General features: G+C 35.6%; 2 protein-coding genes across 2 annotated transcripts; both read right to left on the bottom strand.

Moving 5' to 3' along the window:
- Window positions 1–10,828: 10,828 nt before the first annotated feature.
- On the bottom strand, window positions 10,829–12,252 carry LOC134278613 (growth hormone secretagogue receptor type 1-like). Its single transcript, XM_062760910.1, has 2 exons — window positions 11,949–12,252; window positions 10,829–11,703 (listed from the first exon to the last, which is right to left on the bottom strand). Exons 1-2 carry the CDS (start codon window positions 12,250–12,252, stop codon window positions 10,829–10,831), a joined length of 1,179 nt encoding a protein of 392 aa, XP_062616894.1.
- A 2,862-nt stretch (window positions 12,253–15,114) lies between these two features.
- Window positions 15,115–16,525, bottom strand: LOC134278614 (uncharacterized). Its single transcript, XM_062760911.1, has 2 exons — window positions 15,784–16,525; window positions 15,115–15,459 (listed from the first exon to the last, which is right to left on the bottom strand). The coding sequence occupies exons 1-2, from the start codon at window positions 15,908–15,910 to the stop codon at window positions 15,200–15,202; spliced, it is 387 nt and encodes a 128-aa protein (XP_062616895.1). The 5' UTR covers window positions 15,911–16,525; the 3' UTR covers window positions 15,115–15,199.
- Between the last annotated feature and the right edge of the window lie 7,292 nt (window positions 16,526–23,817).

The following is a 23,817-nucleotide window of genomic DNA, read 5'->3' as shown; positions in this document are numbered from 1 at the left end:
GTTAACATTCGAACATTTTCAGCTTTTCTCTGTAATCCCTCAACCATTTACAACCAATTTTGGCATAAAGCATCTATGGGTGAAGGGGAGATTTTTTAATTTATGGTCCCTGCCCTCCACCCCCTAAGGCAAGAAAGTTTGGGCGAAATTACTACAATTGATGACATCTTTAAAAATCTTCTTTACTCATTAACATCCAGCCGTCGAACTGGTGGCATAATTATTATAAGCATTGACTCCATACCAAAATTGTGAAATTCATTGTCCCAGGATCAGGGGCCCTGGGGTTAGGACAGGGCTATAAAATTTATATTAATGTATATTCTCCCTCACTTCGTTTGTCCAAATATAAATTAATTATACTTTTTATTCTGTATTGAAAGAATAATCAACTCATATGTATGGAATGCTGCTCGTCAGAACGTTTATTACAAATTTAACACATTTGTATTCATTTCAACACACGTTATTTTTAATCATTAAATAATACTTATATACATACATATATGTGTATGTGTGCCTAATTTACTGGTTTCCATTCCTTACACGTTCTGTACGAGCGGTAGAGTAACTTTTTAAACACGCACCTGCTATTTATATGACCATGTCACGTGACATAAAAACCTCACAGATCCACCACTCTGTTCACACAGGAAATACCCATAACGACAATAATAATAATTATGAAATGCATTTATTCTTTGAAAATATTTCCCTCTGCCCCTGGATATTAAACAAACTAACTACATGCAAAGTTGTAATGAGGAAGGGTATTCTCTCCAAAGTTTAGAAATTCGTGACCCAAAGGTCAGGGGTTCCGGTGTTACGGTGGGGCTATGTAAACTGTAAAGTTTAAATTCATTAGAGAGGCCTAGGGGTGGCAGCCATTTTCAGACTATTTTGATCTCCTTTAAAAGAAGAGCTCCATATAAAGATATACAAAAATGATCAAATTTTAAAACTAAAATGTATGAACTTTTTCTTTGCCAAATGATAGTTGACAGCTCATGATACCGTATCTAAAAAAATCAGTTAAATCTGATGGTTAATTTGTGGTTAATTTGTTGACCCCCAACCTCTTTAATTCTTTAAAAAATCTTCCTCTCTGCTCCTGAATATTAATTAAACTAACTACATATAGATATGATAAGCAAGGGAGCGTCTTCCAGAATTATAAATTTCAAGGCCCCTGGCTCATGGGTACCATGTTATTTGTAGACAATACTGTAACTAAATTAATGCTTTGAAATTTGTTCTTTGGTATAAGCCAATTTTTTTATGAACAATGGTCCTTTTTTTCAAAATTGTGAAATGTATGACCTCAGGATGAGGGTTTGTGTGGTCAATGAGCACTACTAATTATTGCTAATTATTACCACTTATTTGAAATGAAAGTTTTACAAGATGTTCAGATGACCTATAAGATCCATATGCCTCTTGTCGTGTTCTTAAGTGAACTTCTAGCATCTCGTTAATATGCATTTTATCTGTACCCTCTGGTCCGCCCTTGTTTTCTATTTAGGTGTCTGTTGGTTAAGACAGGTCTAGAATCGTTGATGCTTTATCTCTCTGCATTCATATAATTTTTTTTATGTCTGATATCTTTAAAAATGTACAACAAAGGGGACCACTGGTCTCCCTATTTATGTACAATACAAGGTGACCTCTGGTCCCCCTTGAGATGTAAAATATAGAGTGACCTAAGGTCCTCATAATGATCTACAACATAGGGTGACTTCTGACCCCCTATTGATGTATAAGATGACCTCCGTTTCCCCTTATGATGTACAATATAATCTGACGTCCGCTCTTGTACAGTATAAGGTGACCTATGGTCCCCTTCTGTTGTACAATATAAAGATGTCCATAAGTCTCCATAATGAAATAACATATAAGGTGACCTTTGGTCAACTTATTGATGTACAATATTAGTTTACCTGTGGTTCACCTAGGAACGAACGTTAAAACTGAACTGAAGGCTCTGTCCCCCTACTGATGTACAATATAAGATGATCTCTGGTCCCCCTACTGTTATCTCCTACTGATGTACAATATAAGGTGTCCTTTCGTCCCCCTAATATTGTACAAGATAAGGTAACCCCTGGCCCCCCTACTGTTGTACAATATAAGGTGACCCCTGGTCCCCCTACTGTTGTACAATATAAGGTGACCCCTGGTCCCCCTACTGATATACAATAGAAGGTGATCTCTGGTCCCCCTACTGATGTTCCCTACTTATGTACAATATGAGGTGACCTCTGTTCCCCCTACTGATGTACATAAATGGTGTCCTATGGTCCCACTACTGATGTACGATATGACCTACTGGTGTACAAAATAAGATGACCCCTGGTCCCCCTACTGATGTATAATAAAAAGTGTCCTCTGGTCCCCCTACTGATGTACAATATAAGGTGACCCCTGGTCCCCCTTCTAATGTATGATATAAGGTGTCCTCTGGTCCCCCTACTGATATACCCTACTAATGTACAATATAAGATGTCCCCCTGGACACCCTGCTGTTGTACAATATAAGGTGTCCTATAGTCCCCCTACTGATGTACAATATAAGATGATCCCTGGTCCCCCTGCTGATGTATAATATAGGTGTCCTATGGTCCCCCTACTGATATCCCCTACTTTTGTACAATATAAGATGTCCCCTGGTCACCCTGCTATTGTACATTATAAGGTGTCCTATGGTCCCCCTACTGATGTACAAAATAAGGTTACCTTTGGTCCCCCTACTGATGTACAAAATAAGGTTACCCCTGGTCCCCCTGCTGATGTATAATATAAGGTGTCCTCTGTTCCCCCTACTTCTACAAAATAAGGTGACCCCTGGTCCTCCTACTTTTGTACAACATAAGATGACCCCTGGTCTCCCTACTGGTGTACAATATAAGGTGACCCCTGGTTCCACAACTGATGTATAATATAAGGTGACCCCTGGTCGGTCCCCCTACTGATGTCCCCTACTTTTGTACAATATAAAGTGACCTATGGTCTCCCTACTGATGTACAATATAAGGTGTCATCTAGTCCCCCTACTGATGTACAATATAAGGTGCCCTCTGGTCCCACTACTGATGTACATTATAAGGTGTCCTCTAGACCCCCTACTGATGTACAATATAAGCTGACCTTTGGTCCCCCTACTGATGTACAATACAGGGTTACCTCTGGTCCCCCTATTGATGTAAAGTGTAATATTAAGTGTCCTCAGGTCCCTTTATGATGTTTAATATAAGGTGACCACAGGTCCCCTTCTGATGTACAATATAAGGTGACCTCTGGTCCCCCTACTGAAGTCCCCTACTGATGTTAAATATAAGGTGTCCTCTGGGTCCCCTACTGATGTCCCCCTACTGATGTACAATATAAGGTAACCCCTAGTCCCCCTACCAATGTACGATATATTGTGTCCTCTGGTCCCCCTACTGATGTACAATATAAGGTTACCTCTGGTCCCCCTACTGATATACAATATAAGGTGACCTCTAGTCCCCCTACTGATGTCCCCTACTGATGTACAATATAAGGTGTCCTGTGGTCCCCCTACTGATGTACAATATAAGGTGACCTCTGGTCCCCATACTGATATACAATACAGGGTTACCTCTGGTCCCCCTATTGATGTAAAGTGTAATATTAAGTGTCCTCTGGTCCCCTACTGATGTTCACTATAAGGTGACAACAGGTCCCCTACTGATGTACTATATAAGGTGACCTCTGGTCTCCCTACTAATGTCCCCTACTGATGTACAATATAAGGTGTCCTCTGGGCCCCCTACTGATATACAAATAAGATGATTACTGGTCTCCATACTGATTTAGAGTATAAGATAACTTTTGTTCCCCCTTCTTATTAAAGTGCATTATAAGGTTTCCTCTGGTCCCCCTACTGTTATTCAATTTAAGGTGACCTCTGGTCCCCCTACTTATGTACAATATAAGATGATCCCTGGTCCCCCCTACTGATGTACAATATAAGGTATCCTATGGTCCCCCTTCTGATATACAATATAAGGTTACCTCTGGTCCCCTACTGATGTACAAAATAAGGTGGCCTCTGGTCCCCCTATTGATGTACAATATAAGGTGATCCCTGGTCCCCCTACTGATGTACAATATAAGGTATCCTATGGCCCCCCTACTGAAATACAATATAAGGTTACCTCTGGTCCCCCTACTGATGTACAAAATAAGGTGGTCTCTAGTTCCCCATATGATGTAGAACAGAAGATGACATCTGGTCTCCCTTTTGATGTACAATATAAGGTGACCTATGGTCACCCTAAAGATGTACGATATAAAGTGACCTCTTGTCTTATTAACTTTTTATTACCTCTGGTATTCGCATAAAGATTATGGAAACAAGCGGAAGTCTTATATTGTCCATCAATAAGGATTTCATACTTCACAAATTGTAGTATATGAATGAGACAAAGGTAATCTTATGTTGTACATTATTACGATGGTATTGAAAGTTGTAAGTAGGCAATAATTTAAAATCATGGTATGTGTAGAATTATTTTTCAAATCCCTCTCAAAAAAAGAATTGTGACCCTAATTTTTTGACCGAGGAAAAAGTACTTCTCCGAATTCTCTAAATGTACATGTATGTAATTGGAATTTGGAGGATTAGTCAACTTGCTTGTCTTCAAATACAGTATATGTATCCCAAAGTTAAATAACAACTGGTGCATTTTTTAAATTTTATTTCCTTTTTTTAATGTAGTTTTGATGGGTTTATGAATTCGATGTGTTAATTCCAGGGAAAGGGGAGGAGAACTCCATGCAGCCCCAAACTTTGTAATACATGGTGTAGATCTTCTTTGTAAGATAAATTAAAATCAGGGATTTCCGGCAAAGAGTGTTAAAGTGATGAGGTCGCCTATTAAAGCATGACCTGATAAGGAAGACAAAAGAGACATTAAATAATTTATTAACAAATAATTATTCCATTATGTTAAAGGATTGGTGAAAAGTCAGAGCGAAATGAAAAGGGGGTGCTAGGGAGCAAAATCTTCACCCCCCCCCCCCTGCTTGTTAGAGATCTGCGAATGCAGAGACTTGACGTACGTCGTTTACTCTGAGTCGCTTACTATTAGTAAGGAGATCAGAGGTTAGGAACTGTGTTATATAGATACTATAACCTTACATGGAATAATAAAATCATAGGGGAGACCACAGGTCACCCAACATAATCCATAAATGTTAAACTCTAATATATCATATATCTTATAATATTGCAGTTAATGTTGCTCAGCAACCCCCCCCCCCCCCCCCCCCCCCAACCTCTTTGTTTTCCAATACCCATCACAGATAGTTATTCTCTTGAAAAAAATAAATTTTCTGTTTTTTTTTTTTTTACTCTGAAAAGGCTTCACAGTATTACGATTTATTCTATTTTCACTTTACGTATGCAACGCACTACATTTTGTAGCGGAGTAAACAGACCCGATAGACGTGAACTGCGCGGGGGACCTAAGGTCCTAGTTCAGCGTACGTTTTATCCTTCTGCCAATAACTCTCCTCATGCCCCAGCGCTAAAAATAGCGACATGTAATACTATAAATACTAATAAAACAAACGGGGCGGGGCACTTTGAGAGGGGCGAGAGACGTCCTAGGGAGTTTTGATATAAAATTACATTGCATAAGCTCAAAATCTTCTTGAAATGTCGCCCGAAAATAATAGTATTTCACACAGACAGAATGTATAAATTTACGACCTTGAACTTTGACCTTTTGACCTCAAAATCAATAGGGGTCTTCATTAGGCCACAGGGAGTTGTTATATAAAATTTCATTGCAATAGCTCAAGTGGTTCTAGAGATATCGTGTGGAAACGAAAGTGTTTTAACAGACAGAATTTGCTTATTTATGACCTTGACCTTTGACCTTTTGACCTCAAAATCAATAGGGGTCTTCTTTAGTCTACAGGGAGTTGCTATGCTAAATTTCATTGCAAAAGCTCAAAGGGTTCTCGAGATATCGTGTGGAAACGAAAGCGTTACAGACAGACAGAAAGACGGACGGACGGACGGACAGACGGACGGACGGACAAACCCAAATTAATATCCCCCACTTTTCAAGCGGGGGACAAAAAGGAGGCTAATCCCCCCCCCCCCCCCCCCCCCCCCCCTGTTCCGACGCCTATGATTTGTTGTTTATAATTATTATATATTTATATTATTATGAAGCCAAATCCAGTTCATAACGCTTATTATTCCCGTAAATTTTAAGTGGTTTTCAACATAACATTCCATTTAAATCATCATTATTTTTTTTCAGGTTTTTGATATCCATGAAAATTGATGGGGAAGATGTTCAGATCCTAGGAGACTGCCATCTTGTAGAATCACTTAACCCAGACGGTAAGTATATTTATTTCGTACCTGCTGTTTTGTAAGTTTCGTATTTAGAGCAATGATAAAACATTTCTTTTAATATTAACAGACCAAAGAAAAAGAGATCTGGCACTACAACTCATACGAGCAAGTTGTAATATGGGTAAGCAGTTATATATTTATTAGTATTTATACCCCACGCAACTAGTTGCGGGAGGTATAATGTTTTTGACTGGTCCGTCCGTCAGTCAGTCAGTCCGTCAGTCAGTCCTCTTTTTTTGTCAGCGCAACTCCTCGTAAACCGCTGCACAGAATTTCGTCAAACTTTGCAGGTATTTAGGACACAATGTGTAGATGTGCATATTACCAGGAAATTCCGATTCCTTTATTTTTTCGGGAATTTCCGCACTTTTAACTTAGGCATTTGGCCATACTTTGAATATAGAGATGAACAGTTTGTCAGCACAACTCCTCATAAACCGCTGCACAGAATTTCGTCAAACTTTGCAGGTATTTAGGACACAATGTGTAGATGTGCATATTACCAGGAAATTCCGGTTCCATTATTTTTTCCAGGAATTTCCGCACTTTTAACTTAGGCATTTGGCCATACCTTGAATATAGAGATGAACAGTTTGTCAGCGCAACTCCTCATAAACCGCTGTACAGAATTTCGTTAAACTTTGCAGATATTTAGGACACAATATGTAGATGTGCATATTACCAGGAAATTCCGATTCCTTTATTTTTCCGGGAATTTCCACACTTTTCAACTTAGACTTTTTTGCCATATTTTGAATATAGAGATGAACAGTTTGTTAGCACCACTCCTCTTAAACTGTTGTACATAGTTTCGTCAACCTATGCTGATATTTAGGACATATTCCATTATTTTATCCCAAAGAGTTTTGCCTAATATTCAAGAAAATTTCTCACCCCCCCCACTTCAAATTAATGTGTGGATTTGTATATTGTCAAGAAATTTTGATTCCATAATTTATCTAGAAACTTTATTCCACATTTAAATGTCCTCATATGCAAGACATTTTGATGTGAAGATTTTTTGCAATTATTGCCCTTTTTGATCTATACTATGTATTTAAAGTGCACTGTGCCTTTCATTAAATGTGTTTCACCGTCAAGTTATGGGGGAGCGTGGGGTATGTGAGCTAGCTCACTTTTTCTTTCATTTATTCTGTGTGTGTGTTTGAAATTGGTATTGATGATGCACTACAAATGTATTTTCCAGGAACATGTATTACATTAAGTATAAGTATTTAAAATATCTTTGATCAAACTATTAAAATATGCTGTATAGTGAGAAAACCTTTTCCATTACTTTTAATTTCTAAAATGGTTAGGCAGAAAATCTACATACTTCAACCGCATATCAAATATTCTCAGGTATAATGCACTTGCTCATTTTTCAAATGACTGCGCAGAATCCTCTGATGCAAAATCGTGCAGTGCAGTGCAGTGCAGTGCAGAATCTGAGTCACTGGACCAAAAAATGTGGAATAAACAAGACACTAAAACATTATTCGATATCAGAAGTAGAATGGAGAAAGACTTTAACAGTAACAAAGTGCACAAGTCTCTTTGGGAAACCATTGCCTAGGAATTATCTGCTGTTGGTGTTACAGCATCAGCAACACAGTGCATGAATAAGGGGAAGGCGCTTAAAAGGGAATATAAGAAAACGGTGGACAATAATGCACAGACAGGATCAGAGAAAAAAAAACATGCCAATTTTTGAACAATTTTCTGAGCTCTATGGAAACAAAAGTGGTACGAGACCAGCATTTACATTGTCTTCAAGAGTGCGACAAAACAACAAGACAGAAAATTAAAAAGTTGATGATGATGAAGGACAGGATTCCAGAGATTCTAATTCATCGGATAGCAGCACTCCACAACCAAAGAAATCCCTCAAACGTAGGAATAATAATCAGTCTGCATTTCTTGCCTTACACAAAAAGACAAGAGGAATACAGGAAAGAAAGGTTGGAGGTTTCAAAAAAACAACACGAGGTAAAAATGAATCTAATGGGAAAGTTAATGGATTGCCTACAACCAAAACTGCCTAAAAATGATTAGTAAAATTAATAGTGAAGAATTTGTAAACAGTTACTATCTTTGTGTCTTTGTAGATTATTTGAAAGATTTGGATACAAGTTAGTTGAATTTTATGAGTTTACCAAGAACATTGAGGATTGCTACAAGGACTTGCATATGTTTATTTGTCAATCACCAAAAGCAACAGAGTGCTTTAATTCACCTTTTTCATATTGTTCATGTTGTTCTGCTTCGCCTGAATCTCAGATGTCCTGTGAAATGTCTACCAAGTGTTTTACGCCAGACACTTTGCTTAAAGAGACATGTTTCAATGTAGAATCAGACTCTAGCAATATACAAATAGGGAACAATGTATTTGTCCCCACATCACATGGTTAATAGTTCATTGGAGAAACGGATTGACAGTATTTAATGCTTTAATTCTTTCACATTTTTTTAAAGATTAATTTACATTTGTGATATGCCAAGTAGGCCCTGTCAATTTTTTTTAAAGTTGTTTATTGAAAACAATATATGGTTATAAAGTTTAACTTCTAATTTTATTAAACTAAAGTTTCATTTTCAAATACAATCTTGTCTCTAATCATTGTCTTTTGGTCTGATGTCAATATAACTTAGCACACAAGTAGACTACACTAAAATACATAATTCTTTATATCGGTTTTTGATTTGGATGAACGGTGTTGCATGATTCTATTTACTGTTGCCTGTTGCAAAGTTTCAAATCCAAATGCTACTTTTCCTTTGTTATACATACAGAATACAGACCAGTAGAGCTACAGTCTCATCAGAGACTTCTGGTTATTTAGATTCTTACACCCCACCCCCACCGCAGCATACATTTATTGCTGTTAGATCTAGCAGTGGCAAATTCCGGGATTCAAAAATAAATATACCAACATTAAATTAAGAAGTTTATAAATAAATATACATGTAATATTCCAATAGTTTATCTGAGCAAAGAGCAGTAACTGCTTTATGTATCAATGAGAATGCTCAGATTTGAACTACACCTGTCCTGTAGTTATCGGACGAAACCCCCTGTAAGGGAACCAGTAAAAGGCATTTTAAAATGTCAAAAAAGAGAAAAATCCTCAGCTACTTCCATTGTGTTATAAGATAAACTGCAAATTTTCATGACAGGATTTTTCCTAACTTTAATAACTGGATGAATAAAAACACTACTTAAAGGTGCAAAGGTAGTATTTTCTCGATGTGTATTAAAATTCTTATTTCATATCAAAGTTATTGAAACTTCAAATTTTTGGACACGAGTTTGATTGATACATTGCACTTTCACAAATTTTAATTTTATTATTGATACTTGGCCTTGCCATAAATTATGATAATGAACATAATTAATTTACACGCAATGCTTACTGAGGATAGATAAATTATTTTTTTCTGTTTTGATCCCACTTTTACATAGATATTTCATTTTAATCGCATACGCCATTTTTGATACTTTATACAAATTCAGCACCAGGGTATCATCTTCGCATTCGATTTTTTTTCACACCTGACCACTTCAGTGTTACGGTTTTTGGCGTGGAATGAGGACCCGTGTTCGTGCTGATTATCTTGCATTACCTTTGTTAACATTTTATTGCAGTTATGTAATTTTGTTTGTTAGTTTACTGCACTGGCCTGTGCTATTGTATCTTTCCCTGTTGCATTAGAAGAAGTACACAGTTATTTTTGTCGCTAACCAATGCTGTATAGCATAAGTCTGTGTACATCGAAGACGGTTAATTATACTGAAAATTGACTAAATAAGCGGCTTTATATTGCGGCCCTCGTAAATAGCGAGAGTCCCATCGAATACGGCGCACCAATGCCTTTTACGAATCCTGTACAGCTTGAACCTTTTTTTCAATATAATCCTGATTAAGTAAAACAACACATCTGGGTCACGCGCAACCTTAGACTCAGGAATTAGCTCCTTCAAAGCTCTGGAGATCTACTTCGTCAAACCATGATTATGTCCCTTCTTAGTTCTGGTTTGTAAATAGATGGTTTTGGATATATCATTGTCAGTCATCTTAAAAGCGTCACCCTTTTTATTTACCCTACGGTCATGCCCAAAATGACTTCGAGATTGCTACATCTGTGTAAATCGAGTCTCCTTGAGATACCCAAACAAGAAATAACTTGATTCACCTACAATTTCGAAAGAAGGTATATACATTGAAATCTTTTAAAGGTAATACCTTCAAATAAACATTTATAGAGACAAACGGACAAAGTGATTCCAATTCACCCGAAACTTCTTTTATTTTTTTTTCTTGGGGGAAGGGGGGATATTGTAATAAATAAAGCTAAAAACATTCATTTCCATAAAATTGAGAGATGAAAGTATTGTGAATTACATCTACCAGATAAAATTGTAAAAATAATTCAAAGAAATGTCTCTTTCTCGCGATATATTTTAACCTCACTATGAAGTATGGTATCTCTTTTACAAGAAATTTTATATCTGTCTAACGTTGAGTGTCGTCTTTTTAAAGCAGAGGGAAGCAACTGCACGTTTACTATTGACATAACCTTAACCAGAGCAAGAGAATTTGAATCGTATTTATGACGCTTGTATCCACATGGTAACATCTCCCTTACAGCACACCGAAACCTTTTCGACAAAATATTGTATATTATCGGGTTTAATGCGCTACTAATGTATAACATTATCCGTGTAAAAGTGATCAAATTCAAATAGCCTTCTAATCCTAATTTAAAAAGTTCTGATGGGTGGACGAAAATGAGCCAAATCCCCAGTATCCTCTGTGGCAACAGACATAAGAAAAAAGTAGTAATAACGAGAATTAGCATGCAAATCACACGGCGTCTTCCGTTAGCCATTTTGTTGGCATCTTGTCCAGTTCGCGTTTCCAAAAACTGAACATGCCAAATAAGTTTTCTGCACATACGGGCAACAAAGAAGAGTAGTAAAGAAAGCATGAGGATGAAAAATACCGAAAATAGTCCAACTATGTAAATTTTCTTCCACAGTGTATTTATTGGCATTCTGCATACTTTAATGAGGGTCCCATCGACGAACCTTGAGTCGCGATAAACGGCAATGAACGCTATCGGGATACTTGCTGTTACGGCAATTGTCCATATCAAAGTGATGACAGATTTAACCTTTAACTTGGTCCAAAAACAGGGGGAATTGAGTGGAAAACATATGCCGCGATATCGATCATATGTGATGGCAACTATCGTGAGCACAGATGCCAAAGACACGAGGTGTTCTACAAATGGAACAAACCGACCTGAAATAGAAATAATGGAGGTAAGAAAAAAGTAATTGTACATTTTACGAACAAGAAATCTCTTTACACTCTCTCATGACTCACTTTGTCAAATCCATAATAATATAATCAACAACATTTGCTGCCATTGTTTTAGCGAGGTAAGTTTCAATAAATATCATTTTAGCTTGGAATAATAAAGATTTTCCCCCACTTTTTAAGTCGGAGTTATTACAATAATAAATGATGTAATCAGGTTAGCTTACACATAAATTCGCCAAGGTACCATACTTCTTTTGCAAAAAGATCAACTGCAGCCGAGGGTATACAGACGATGAGTACCATCAAATCAGCAACACTGAGGTTAGCAAAGAGGGCGCTCATTCGTGACTGGATCCGCCTAGCAATCACGACAACCACCACGACAGACGTGTTTGATGCGAATCCAGCAGTGAAGATTACCGAGTAGAGAACACTGGCAATGACCAAAATATATTGAGGGGGTTCAGGAATGCTAACAGAGTTATTGATATGAGTGCAATTCTCTCCCAAGTCACTCCCATTACCCATCATGAACAATGATTGTTTATTACGAAAAATTGAAAGTGTCTCCGTTTATATATCATCAAACCTATTAGATTTTTTGTGTAAAATTCCTGTTGAATGTTCATTGGACAATCAAGTTTCAGCATCGGTTCTGAAATCAAAGACGTGGGTTGGAGTGATTGCAATACATGAATCTTATATAAGACATGATAATGAAAAAAATTGACGTTAGGAAGTCAAAACTTAGTTAGCCGATCAATACTAAATCTTCCTAAGGAAGATATTCTACACTGAAAATTAGTACTGGAGTAAGGTCAACAAGAGTTTAATAAACGTTCTAAAGTTAGGAGTCTCTCGCGTGGCGCAGTGGTTAGAGCATCTGCTCTAAAGTAGCGGATTTTGAAGTTGATCCTTATTACACACTGTGGGATGTGGAAACTGGTCCTTGGATGAGACCGTATAAACCGAGGTCCTGTGTCGCGGTAGGTTGCTGCTGGCACGAGAACGATCCCGCACTCGTCAAGGGCCTTGAGCGCTAAGTATGAGGGAAATTTGTAGCTCTCCAATGGCAATTGGTGGCGTTCTCATATGTGTGATAATATTATCGGGGAGGGGGTGTTAAATAACAAATTCACAGCTGAGACTTTTAATACTTTCTAATTGGCATTAGATAATCATTAAATCTGTTTATTTTTGCACTGTGCAAGTTTTCCCCCAAGAAAGCGTAAGTTTTTTGAAGATTAATTATAAAACAGGAGTAAGTTTTCACTGGACTATAAAATTATTTCTCATGAAAGAATATAAATTTGTTATAACATTTCATGATTACATAAACTTTCACACCTTTCTGGAGAGTTCTACGACAACCTCTAAAGAAGCACATCTTGCAATGTCTAATAAACGTGATGTAGAGAGAAAGAGAGAGAATATTAAGTTATTTAAATTGATTTGAATGAGCTAAGGGATTGCAGTGGTTGTTTTACCACAAGGAACTGAAATCAAATGCATCTAAGCATTCGCTAATTATCAATATGACATATTTGATATCTCTGTTCCTTTATAAACCTATTCTACATTAAACAGACTTTTCTTTAGGCACTACTAAATTTAACCTTGGAGACTGACCTATTTTTACAAAAAATAACACAATTTAACGTTGGCCATAACGTGTAAACAGTTGGAGCTTGGGCTTTCATGCTTCACATGTATATTTATTGTGACAAGACCTTTCAGCTGATATAAATATTTTTGACCTTGAACTAAGAGACACAATAAACACATCTTGTTATGAATTCATGACCTTGAGGTTTTGACCTCAAAATCAATAGGGGTCTTCCTTAGACCGGGGGGGGGGGGTTGTGTCAAATTTCATTGCAATAGCTAAAAGGCATCTCGAGATATCTTGTTGTAACGAATATGTTACAAATAGGCCGCCTCTTCCCAAATTGCGAACTTAATGACCTAAGGTGTTAGGACGGGGTTCTATTGATTAAATAGTGAAAATGCATAAATTCTTTAAACTCTTTTCCTCTACTCCTAGGTTTTAAAACGAGGAACTATGTACGTGGAGATAGTGAGGAAGGACACGGGCACTGGAAGTTAATGTAAATATATAGTATGTGTATGTATAAAAAAAGAAGGGTAGGACACTCTTTTTGAGGCAAATTCGGGTTTGAGGTATTGTGGGCCTTTCTCAGAAGACTTGACGCGATTTATAGTTCACATATAACTTACTATCAATATATGTACCGTTTCGTCCCGCTCCAATGCCGTTCCTTCGAAGAAAAAGATGTTTTTATACCCCCAAGTGCCTAAGAATTTCGCTAGTTCTGATTGGTCAATAATAAAATAAAATTTAATATTTTTTCCCGTCACTAGATGGCAGCTGGATAGATATGAAGCGGCATATTCAAATAATTATGTGAACATGTGTAACCAGAAACAATTTATTTTGTCATGGTATGTTTAACGTTTATAAAGAGTTGGTCGCATTTTAAATATTTAAGCCTTTTAAAGTTAACTGTATGAATAATGGAGAATTGCAGTACGGTATAACTATAACCAAGGCATACTAGAATCAAATATACTGAATAAATATAATATAACTATATATTAAATTTAGCAATAATTTAAGAACCCTCTCTACACTGCACACTAAAGAGTTCTGATTTTTCTGCAGTTAGAGTGATCAGCCCTTAGATCTCTATTCTAAAAAATAGAAATTCACAGTATATCATTACACATTTTGTTATTAATTCAAGTATTCATCTTCTTAACATTTTTCAAGTCCAAGATAAATCATTTTTTACAAACACGGGCACTGGAAGTTAATGTAAATATATAGTATGCACATGCTATTTACTTTAACTTCCACTGCCCTTGTTTACATGTATTTTCTTCTTGGAAGTAAACACCTGTGATTTCTATTCACTAAGCTAAGTATACTGTTATACTGTACTGTTGTGTTTGATTATTATTCCTGGGGGGGGGGGGGGTAAATGTCAAGTACCATATGGTGAAAAATAAATACATAAGCTCAAAAATAATACCTTTATAGAACATATTTTTCTCAATCTCAAAAAAACATTTTACACTGACGATGCACAGATCGAGAGTCCTTAATTCAGACTCAATCAATTCTTAGTGATTCAAATTCAAGAAAGCAATAAGTTAAGTGTTAACTTTGATACTTGATAGTCTGAAATAACACATTATATATGAGCCTAAAATATATGTAGAAAAAAATTAATAATCCTTGTATGATATGCATTATCAATATTACTTAATATGGTCGGGTAGCACGATCAGAATGGCCATGGGCCATATGTTTTTTTTTTCAAGTTCAAATATTAACATCAGTAAGAATGACAAATTATAAACTCCTCTTCATTGAATTTGCTCCCATCAAATTGCCTTAATTGTTTTACAGTAAACAAACATGAGACAAATGCAATATATGTGTTCAGGCAATTTAATTATTTTTACAAGTATTGCAATACCAGTCAGAATTAAACTCCTCGTCATCCCCATCAACCTGTAAACAAATGAAATGATACCATGTATCACATATATCACAACAAACACACTCATTGTCACATTGCTGGTCACATATTCCACACATGTAAACATCACTCAGCTGCTGGTCTACAGTTTTCTTCTTCTTCCCTTTACCTCCTTGTCTCCTCTTCCTTTTCCTGCCTCTTCTTGGATTAGATTTTTGGGTGGTGTCTTCTATAATTCAAAAATTTAACTGATGAGCATTTAAAAAAAAACGGTAAAGAAAAAAATATTTATTAACTTTTAGCATGTAATTTGACAAAATGCCTGTTAAAATCAGTTAAAAATTTCATTCTTTAAAATGGTGTATTGATCAATATCAGTGTATTAAATAATAGTAGTGATTTACATCTATATGAGATTTCAATAGAAAATAAACTTGTGTACCAAAATAGGATAGTGCAGTTAATTAATATAATTAAGCAGATGAATGCCTGCCTGTCAATCTATGGGCCTCTATATGTTAAGAGAATGAATGTGATAAAGAAATTGAATTACCTCCCCCTGATGGGCCTGGTCTGACTAAATTATCTTCGTGTGATGTAGATTGACCCTGTACAGAGAATGTTTCTTCAGATGTGACTTTCTCTCCTGCTTCAGTTGTTAGTATTGCTGAGTTTGGCATTTTATCTTGGTCTTGGATGGATTTTTTTAAAGATGCACATAACTCATTTTTTTGTCATCCTGTTTGAAATACTCAGATTATATGCTTTACATAACTGCATCACATTTGATTTGGTAAATACTTGTAAGAAACTGTCATTGTCTAACAACTCATTTTGGAGGCGCAAATGAGATTTCATCTTGCAATCGCTTTCATCAACAATGATAAAATTGAAATCCAGCTTTTGTTTATTTGCTTTGTCTGTTCGCATTCGGATCTGTTTTCTATGAGCCTCCTCTTTTTGTACTCTTAGCTCTCTTTTGTATTCCTGGCGGAACTGTGCGGAGGACATTTTGATATACTTTGTAAGAACTTCAATGTACATGTTTTCAAGACTTTCTTGATAGTCATTAACATTCATTTCATCCTCATCATGAAATAGAGTCAACCAAGATTTCTTTAAGTCCTTACTTTCTTTTAAGCTAGAGTAGATGTAACTGTAAAAGTTCTGGCCATACAAGTTCAAATTTTCAAATGTTTCTAGCTGTTGGATTTGTTGGTCTAAATTCAGGAAAAAATGAAATCCTTCATCCTTAATGCATGTCAGATTTGAAAGAGTAGTTTGTTTTCTCGGAATTTCAGCTAATGAATCTTGATCTTTAGAAATTTTTGTTATGTAACTCGCATCACCTGCAAGCTGATCAAGGAATCTAATCAACCCTTTATAGTGAAATAAAATTTTAAGACAAAATATCCAAAATCTTGAAATAAATGGCCCCAGGGCCACTCTGTTACTCTGATTGGTATTAATTAACCAAAGTAGAGCTAAGTGTATGGTTATGATAAGCAATGGTGCCTCTTTTTTCTTTGTGAATTTTATGGCCTCTGGTTTAAATCACGAACCAAATTCAATTGCATGATACTCATTTGACCTATAAGGTCCGCGGGCCTCTTGTTATTATTGGAGAGTGAATGAAATGCCGTGAAATACGTTTCATTCCATTGGGGAACATGCTGCTTCAGCATGTTTCTCATTAGTTAGCAATCACGTGTACATACATGTACAAGACTAAGTGTCAAATAATGGGTCAATTAACAACAGTAAATGACAAAGACGCATAAGAGGAAGTGTTTCGAAAAAACCCAGCATCAACAAATGAAAATACATGAAGATAACTTGTTTTCAAATATTTACAAATTAGTTGAATTATTGAATAACAAAACACATTTTTAAAGCAGAGGTACTGTGAGCACAGACCAAAAAAAAATGATCCCCCGCCTCCCAAATAATTATGATGACAAAGACCATATTTTTATGGGAGACCCCAAATAGATGACAGATCAGAATAAAGGAGGTGCAAAGGCACTGTAATGTAAAATCTCCGAACGTCTCATTAAATTTCATTCAGTGGTTGAAGAGAAGAGGAGAAGCCCCGTCTTTTAAGGTCGTCCTCGATCATAACTTGAAGGTAGTTTCCAATGCATGCTCATGATGAACTATCATCTTACGATAAAATCAATCACAGAGAGGAAATTGAACACTTTCTTTAAAGGCTGTATGCAGCCTGTGTAGTGTGTAACAGCTTTTAAATTGTACGTGGAGAGAAAGTATGAAGAAAAGGAAGGAGTAGGAGGTAGAAAGATCAAAGGAGAGGCAAAAAGAATCACACAAAAGGAAATGTGTGTGTATATGAAGGACAAAATGAGGGAGAAGGGGTGGGGTGGGGGTTCCGGAGATGATGTGGATGCAGTGAGGAAACGAGGGAGAAACGTTTAAGATACCAGAAACTAGTGCTAATTGTAACGGGGACCGTTACAGATGTTCCCCAAACGCTCCCCATCTCCCTTTTGGTGCCATATTCCCTGTAAGCTTCATTAAATAAGACAAACTTTATGCATTTGAGACTTTAACAACGTTTACCCAGAAGGGTACCAAGTTCATTCAAATTTAGCACTGCACGCGTGCGCATGTGAATGCATGTGCGTAATGACCATATCATCTTTTCTACACAATCTGTATACTTTAATATACTAAATATTAAAGTATTTAATCCAAAAGTATTAAAAAATACGCTCATTCAAGTGTATTTTTGATTTTATTCATTTCACGTGCACGCACGTGCATACATTAGCATGGTGACATACCTTCTTGTAGAAGTCCAGTACATCTATCTATGTTCTAAATCCCACTCCGTTTGGTTGAAAACCAAGGGAGTTATAGCTGATTAAAGTTTCAGCCGATCAGATTGCAGCGTACGTTCACGCATGTGTATTGATGTGCATGGTGATCATACCTTCTTGTAGAAGTCCATTATATCTATCTATGTTCAAAATCTCATCCTGTTTAATTGAAAACTAAGGGAGTTATAGCTATTTAACGTTTCGGCCAATCAGATTGCAGCGCACGTACACGCACGTGTATGGATGTGCATGGTGACCATACCTTCTTGTAGAAGTCTATTATATCTATCTATGTTCCAAATCACATCCTGTTTGGTTGAAAACCAAGGGAGTTATAGCTATTTTAAAGTTTCAGCCAATCAGATTGCAGCGCACGTGCATGCACGTGTTTTCATGATAATTTTTATATATCATTTTGTAGGATATCCTAATGCATGGCTATGTTCAAAATTTCAAAGGATTTCATCAAAAAACAAGAAAGATATTGAGACTTTAGTTTCAGCCAATCAGAGCGAAGCGCACGTGCATGCGCGTGAGATCTTGCTATTTTGACCATGTCTTGTTGTCTATGCTACTAATATATCCTTATATTATGAGTTTCAAAGCATTTCATCAAAAATGTAAAAAGTTACACCGATATCAATTAAATCGTCATTTTTCGTGTTGCACGTGCGCGCTCTTGCAAGCACGTGCGCGCAAAATGACCTTTGTTCGGCAAATCTACATAACATGTCTACTGACCCTAAAAACATTTTACCTTACTCGGATGTGTAGTTTAAGATCACTCAAGGACAAAATTTTCCCAGGAATAATAATAATAAGAAACAGAGTAAAAACAATATGTTCCCCACCTTCGTTTGGGGAACATAATAAAGCGTCTGCAAACTACATGTATATTATATCTGGACTTAGAGCAGCACATCTGGACATGGTTTGCATAAAAGTTTAAATATAATTAAATTACCTTAACTTGCATATATTTGCAACCCATACTGATATTAGCATGCGCAACAGACATTCGAATAACAATTTAAAATTGACGGTCATTCTGGATTTAAAGATATAAAGGAAGGACCCCTACACATGAATTTGAATGTTATACATGTACCCTTAAGGGGGATGTACAAGCCATATTGGATCTAGTCTGGTGTAAAATAAGAAATACCAAGAATGCGCTTAATACTCCACTAAACTAGCCCAAAGTTACTCAAAGTGCTAATGCATTAATTACCTACTGTTAGAGACCAAAATTAGTAAACAATTAAGTTTATTCTGTTTTAATTAGGAGGAAATTAATCATGTTAGAACTGCGCAGCTACAGCATTTACGAGATGATAAATGCCTTGAAAATGGTGTAAGTTTGATTCATTGATAATATGGCTACAATCATTTGTTTCGCTTTTTTCTTGTCATTATCCATAATTCTTGAAAATTTGATTTTTCATATGGGTGTCTTCCTGAGGCAATGTGTTTATTTTGTCCGCCATTCCTCTGTCACACAGAGTTCGAATAACATTGATTTTATAATAAATGCGACCATAATAACATCAAGACAAGAAATTACTAAGTAATAATCAATAGGTTATATTACTTACTACTTTTATTTGTTGCATCGCATCATCTGATTAATGAAAAAACGCAATTTTAACCCCACTCCAGCAAATCGGGAAAAACTGTTCTGTTTACAGTTCGAGTTTCCTCGATAAAATTATTCCACTGAGCACTTGGTTGGCATGTGCATATATCTGCTGTGGATAGATCCGTTTATTACCATGATTATATTTAATTTTTCATGGAACAAGTCTTGATAATTTGTTGGTTTCTTTAAAACTCAAGAAAAAAAGATATAAATGTCCTAAACATATGTGTTTACGGGGGTCTTTTTTCTGTGGCGATAGAAGTTATTTTCAAATGGGGCACTGCAAGGAGGATGCTTAGCATTTAATTTGAAAATGTTAAACAATATGCGGTGCATGAAAAACAAATTGTAATTACACGTCTTACATTCGAAAATTGGTACATATGTATATTTTGTTTAGAAGTTAGATAGAAAAAATAGGCAGTTATAGGATTTCCTTCAGGCACCTCACATAAATAGCTAGATTGTTTGCAATGACCAACACATTGTATGGAGTAATGTTTGGACATAAAAACGCATCATGTCTCATTATGTTGACAACGTTGTAAGCTCACGCTCATTGAACATACGAAGCTTGATAAAATATATTAAGTTGTTTCTTTGAAATTTAGAAGCGAGTACAATGTTTGCAAAGAAAGGTCCATTGCATATGCAATGTCTATCATCGCAAAAAAAGTGAGAGAGCCCCCCCCCCCCCCCGAAAATATTATGTTTGTTTTTCAAAATAGTGCAAAAGATTAAAAAAAATTTGCATTACTAAGTACGTGATGGAATATGTACTAGCCTTATAAGACCATTGTTATAAAATATTTGGTTGCCCTCTCTCCCGATCTACTGCCTAGTCCAAATGGCCCGACTCTTTTTATTTTTTTTACATAATTTTAATGATATTTTTTTTCTTTTTCTTCCGTCAACAATTATGTTTGAATTTTAAGGAATTTCTTTCTCACCTATAAATACGGACCCAATAATTTTTCCCTGAGTTTAGAGGACCACCAAACGTCATTTTAAAGATGGTATAAAATATCTAATTATGTTGATTTTTTTCTTTGTAAAATTTTAATTTTGACAATGGGCAAATAGAATTTTCGTCACAAGTACCTGCATGACGTCATTTTCAGAGTGTGACATCACAAACAAGGAACAAAACTTCAGCATATGTTATTTATAGAACTTGTGTTTGGCTATGTTTCTAATCTGAATTGTGGTTTTGTAGATATAGAGATAGTTCGAACTTTTTGATCACCCCTCGTACTAGTAGGTATTAAAACAAGGTCATTCAGATCGATTATATGTGTCTTATTTCTTTTGTGTTTCATAGGTGATAATTAAAATTTTGATAGATGATATACTAGTAACTTATCTATGGCAAACTTACAAACTCTTAATTTTTAACTTTGATGGTGCTTATTTTTCCTTACCTGGAATCAAAGACTTTAAGATTTTTTTTATATCAATACGTACACTATTTAAGGTGTTTCCACCCTCACAATTTTAATGGTTCAAAGTACAAAAACTGCATTTATTTTCGTTTAATATACTTTCAATTTTCCAATTATTGCAAAAAATGTATAGGTCCCCATATTATTTAAGATGCGAAACATAAATAAACAGAAGTGTATGTCGGCATAAAAATCACAAAATTTGTAAACAGTATTATTGAAAAATATGTTAAAACTGGTTGAAATGCATAATTCTGATGCTGAATGTTCCAAAATACTTCCTACATATAAAATACTTTTGAATTGTGAATATCAGGGAGACTATTTTACATTAGAAGTACAATTTAGTAAATGCGCAAATGCCTGAATGATAAGACCTTAGAAGGAGTTATTGCCCTTGTAAATTTTTTAAAAGACTGAATAATTGATTTAATAAAGAAAATATTCATTTTTTTTAAATTCTTTTATTTAACAATATTTATCATTACAACTATTGTAAAGCATTTTACCAAAAAATAGTGTTCTATTAGGTATAAATTTAAACAAATCACAGATTTTGCAAAAACCTATGACATCATCGGAGGGTGGAATTACCTTAACAACTGTTCGATAATAATACTAAATAAATTACTTCAAGCAACACTATAACATCTTTCCTCTTTTAAAAGTGTTCATATTATTTGAAATATTTTGCAACTGTAATTCTCTTCTACATTTAAAGATAGTTATGTCCCTCCATATTAAGAAGAGGTCTGGAAAACAAAATTCTGTGCTAAAAATAGACCACGTGCTGCTATCCATGAACTACTTTCATGGTTCTTTGCACTCTTTTTGAAGACAACGGTGTCTTGTTTTGAACTTGAAATTATCATTTAAAAGTGCAAAATTTAGACATTTTCTCAACAAATGGTTGTAGAGAGAACATTAATGCACAGTTTGCATATTTTTTTGGATTTTTAAGGCTCTGCTGAATTCTGTAGCTGTGCAGTTCTAAAGAGCATATCAAAAGCATTTTTCTGCAAAAGTATAGATTATATATACACAACATGCATTCAATTATGCATATTTATTGTATCTTTATCATAAGGACTTAAAATTTGATCAAAATATAATGTATTTTAGCCATTTGAAGAAATGTTTACATTTTGTTCTCACTTCACTAAAGGTGGCCGTACATCCCCCTTAACCCCAGTCACATTTCCGAAAACGACCAACAGCGGGTTTTGAAACAAAAATGGGATTCTTCGGTTGACAGTCCGATTTTGACCTCTCTTTTTTGTCGGCCGACCAATTTTTTGTCCATCGGTCCAAGTTATAATTTTTTCTGCATCGGTGGCCGATTTCTTCAGTTGAAGTTATCTGTCGACCAACCTTCGATCATCGTCCGACTATCGGCAGTCAGTTTATTAAGTCGGTCGTCCGTCGTTCGACAATAAGGGTGTTCAAATTTTCGGCCGATGGTTAAAATCAAACTGTAGAGCTCTCATAGCTCGATGATTGGGCGACGATTGGTCGACTTGTGAATATTTTACCTATTAAGGGTGCATAACACAAACAAAATTTTGATGCATGGATTGATATATATTTTTTGAACGGAAATAACATAAATAATTAATCCGTAAGATATAAAGAAATCTTGAGTATTATTTGCTGCTTAGATATGTTGTTTTTATGCAATTCTATACAAAATTGTGCAAACATTTAAACATTGAGTCGCAATCAATGCCTTGCAAACATTACTCACGTCACCTATTTGAATATAGATCTATGAAAAAATATTTTTGATTTCTAAAGAAAAGAGATTTTTTTGTTTTATTTATCCAAGTCATCGGTGTTTCTTTACCGAGATAAAAATGTCAAGGTTGTTCACGGTAAATATTTAGGGAATACCTTATTCTTCAAGGTATTTCATCTTACTTCTGAAGATTTTTTGTCAAAAAAATCTTTTTGAGGAAAAAAACATAAGCGCGTGTTTTCTTTTTGTTCTTTTAAAATGAGTGTATGAAAACGCTGTTGTCTGATTGGACAGAAAAATAAATACGTGTACATGATGTACATTTATAGCAACTTTCAGTTATCGTTCTTGACTTACATATTTGGAAATCGTCCAGACCTGCAAAATGATTACTTTCAGGGCCCTCGGTTGGGGTACTTCGGGGGGGGGGGGGGTTGTTACATAGTTTGAAAATACAGTAATACTTTGAATTCTGCTCTTTGGTGTTAATAAACACTTTATGGTAAAATAAAATTTTATGACACAATATCCAAAATGTTTAAATATAGGGCCCCAGGGCCACTCTGTTACTCTGATTGGTATTAATTAACCAAAGTAGAGTTAAGTGTATGGTTATGATAAGCAATGGTGCCTCTTTCTAAATTGTGAATTTTATGGCCTCTGGTTTAAATCACGAACCAAATTCAATTGCATGATACTCATTTGAACTATAAGGTCCGCGGGCTTCTTGTTATTATTGGAGAGTGATTGAAATGCCGTGAAATATGTTACATTCCTTTAGGGAACATGCTGCTTCTGTGATTCAGCATGTTTTTCATTAGTTAGCAGTCACGTGTACATACATGTACAAGACTAAGTGTCAAATGATGGGTCAATTAACAACAGTAAATGACAAATACGCATAAGAAGAAGTGTTTCGAAAAAACCCAGC

This window comes from Saccostrea cucullata, unplaced genomic scaffold (assembly GCF_032062105.1).
Source record: "Saccostrea cucullata isolate Sc308-1 unplaced genomic scaffold, CSIRO_AGI_Scuc_v1 ctg12140, whole genome shotgun sequence".
Classification (NCBI taxonomy): domain Eukaryota; kingdom Metazoa; phylum Mollusca; class Bivalvia; order Ostreida; family Ostreidae; genus Saccostrea; species Saccostrea cuccullata.
The sequence above is the reverse complement of the archived record's forward strand: the minus strand, read 5'-3'. Positions and strand labels throughout refer to the sequence as shown.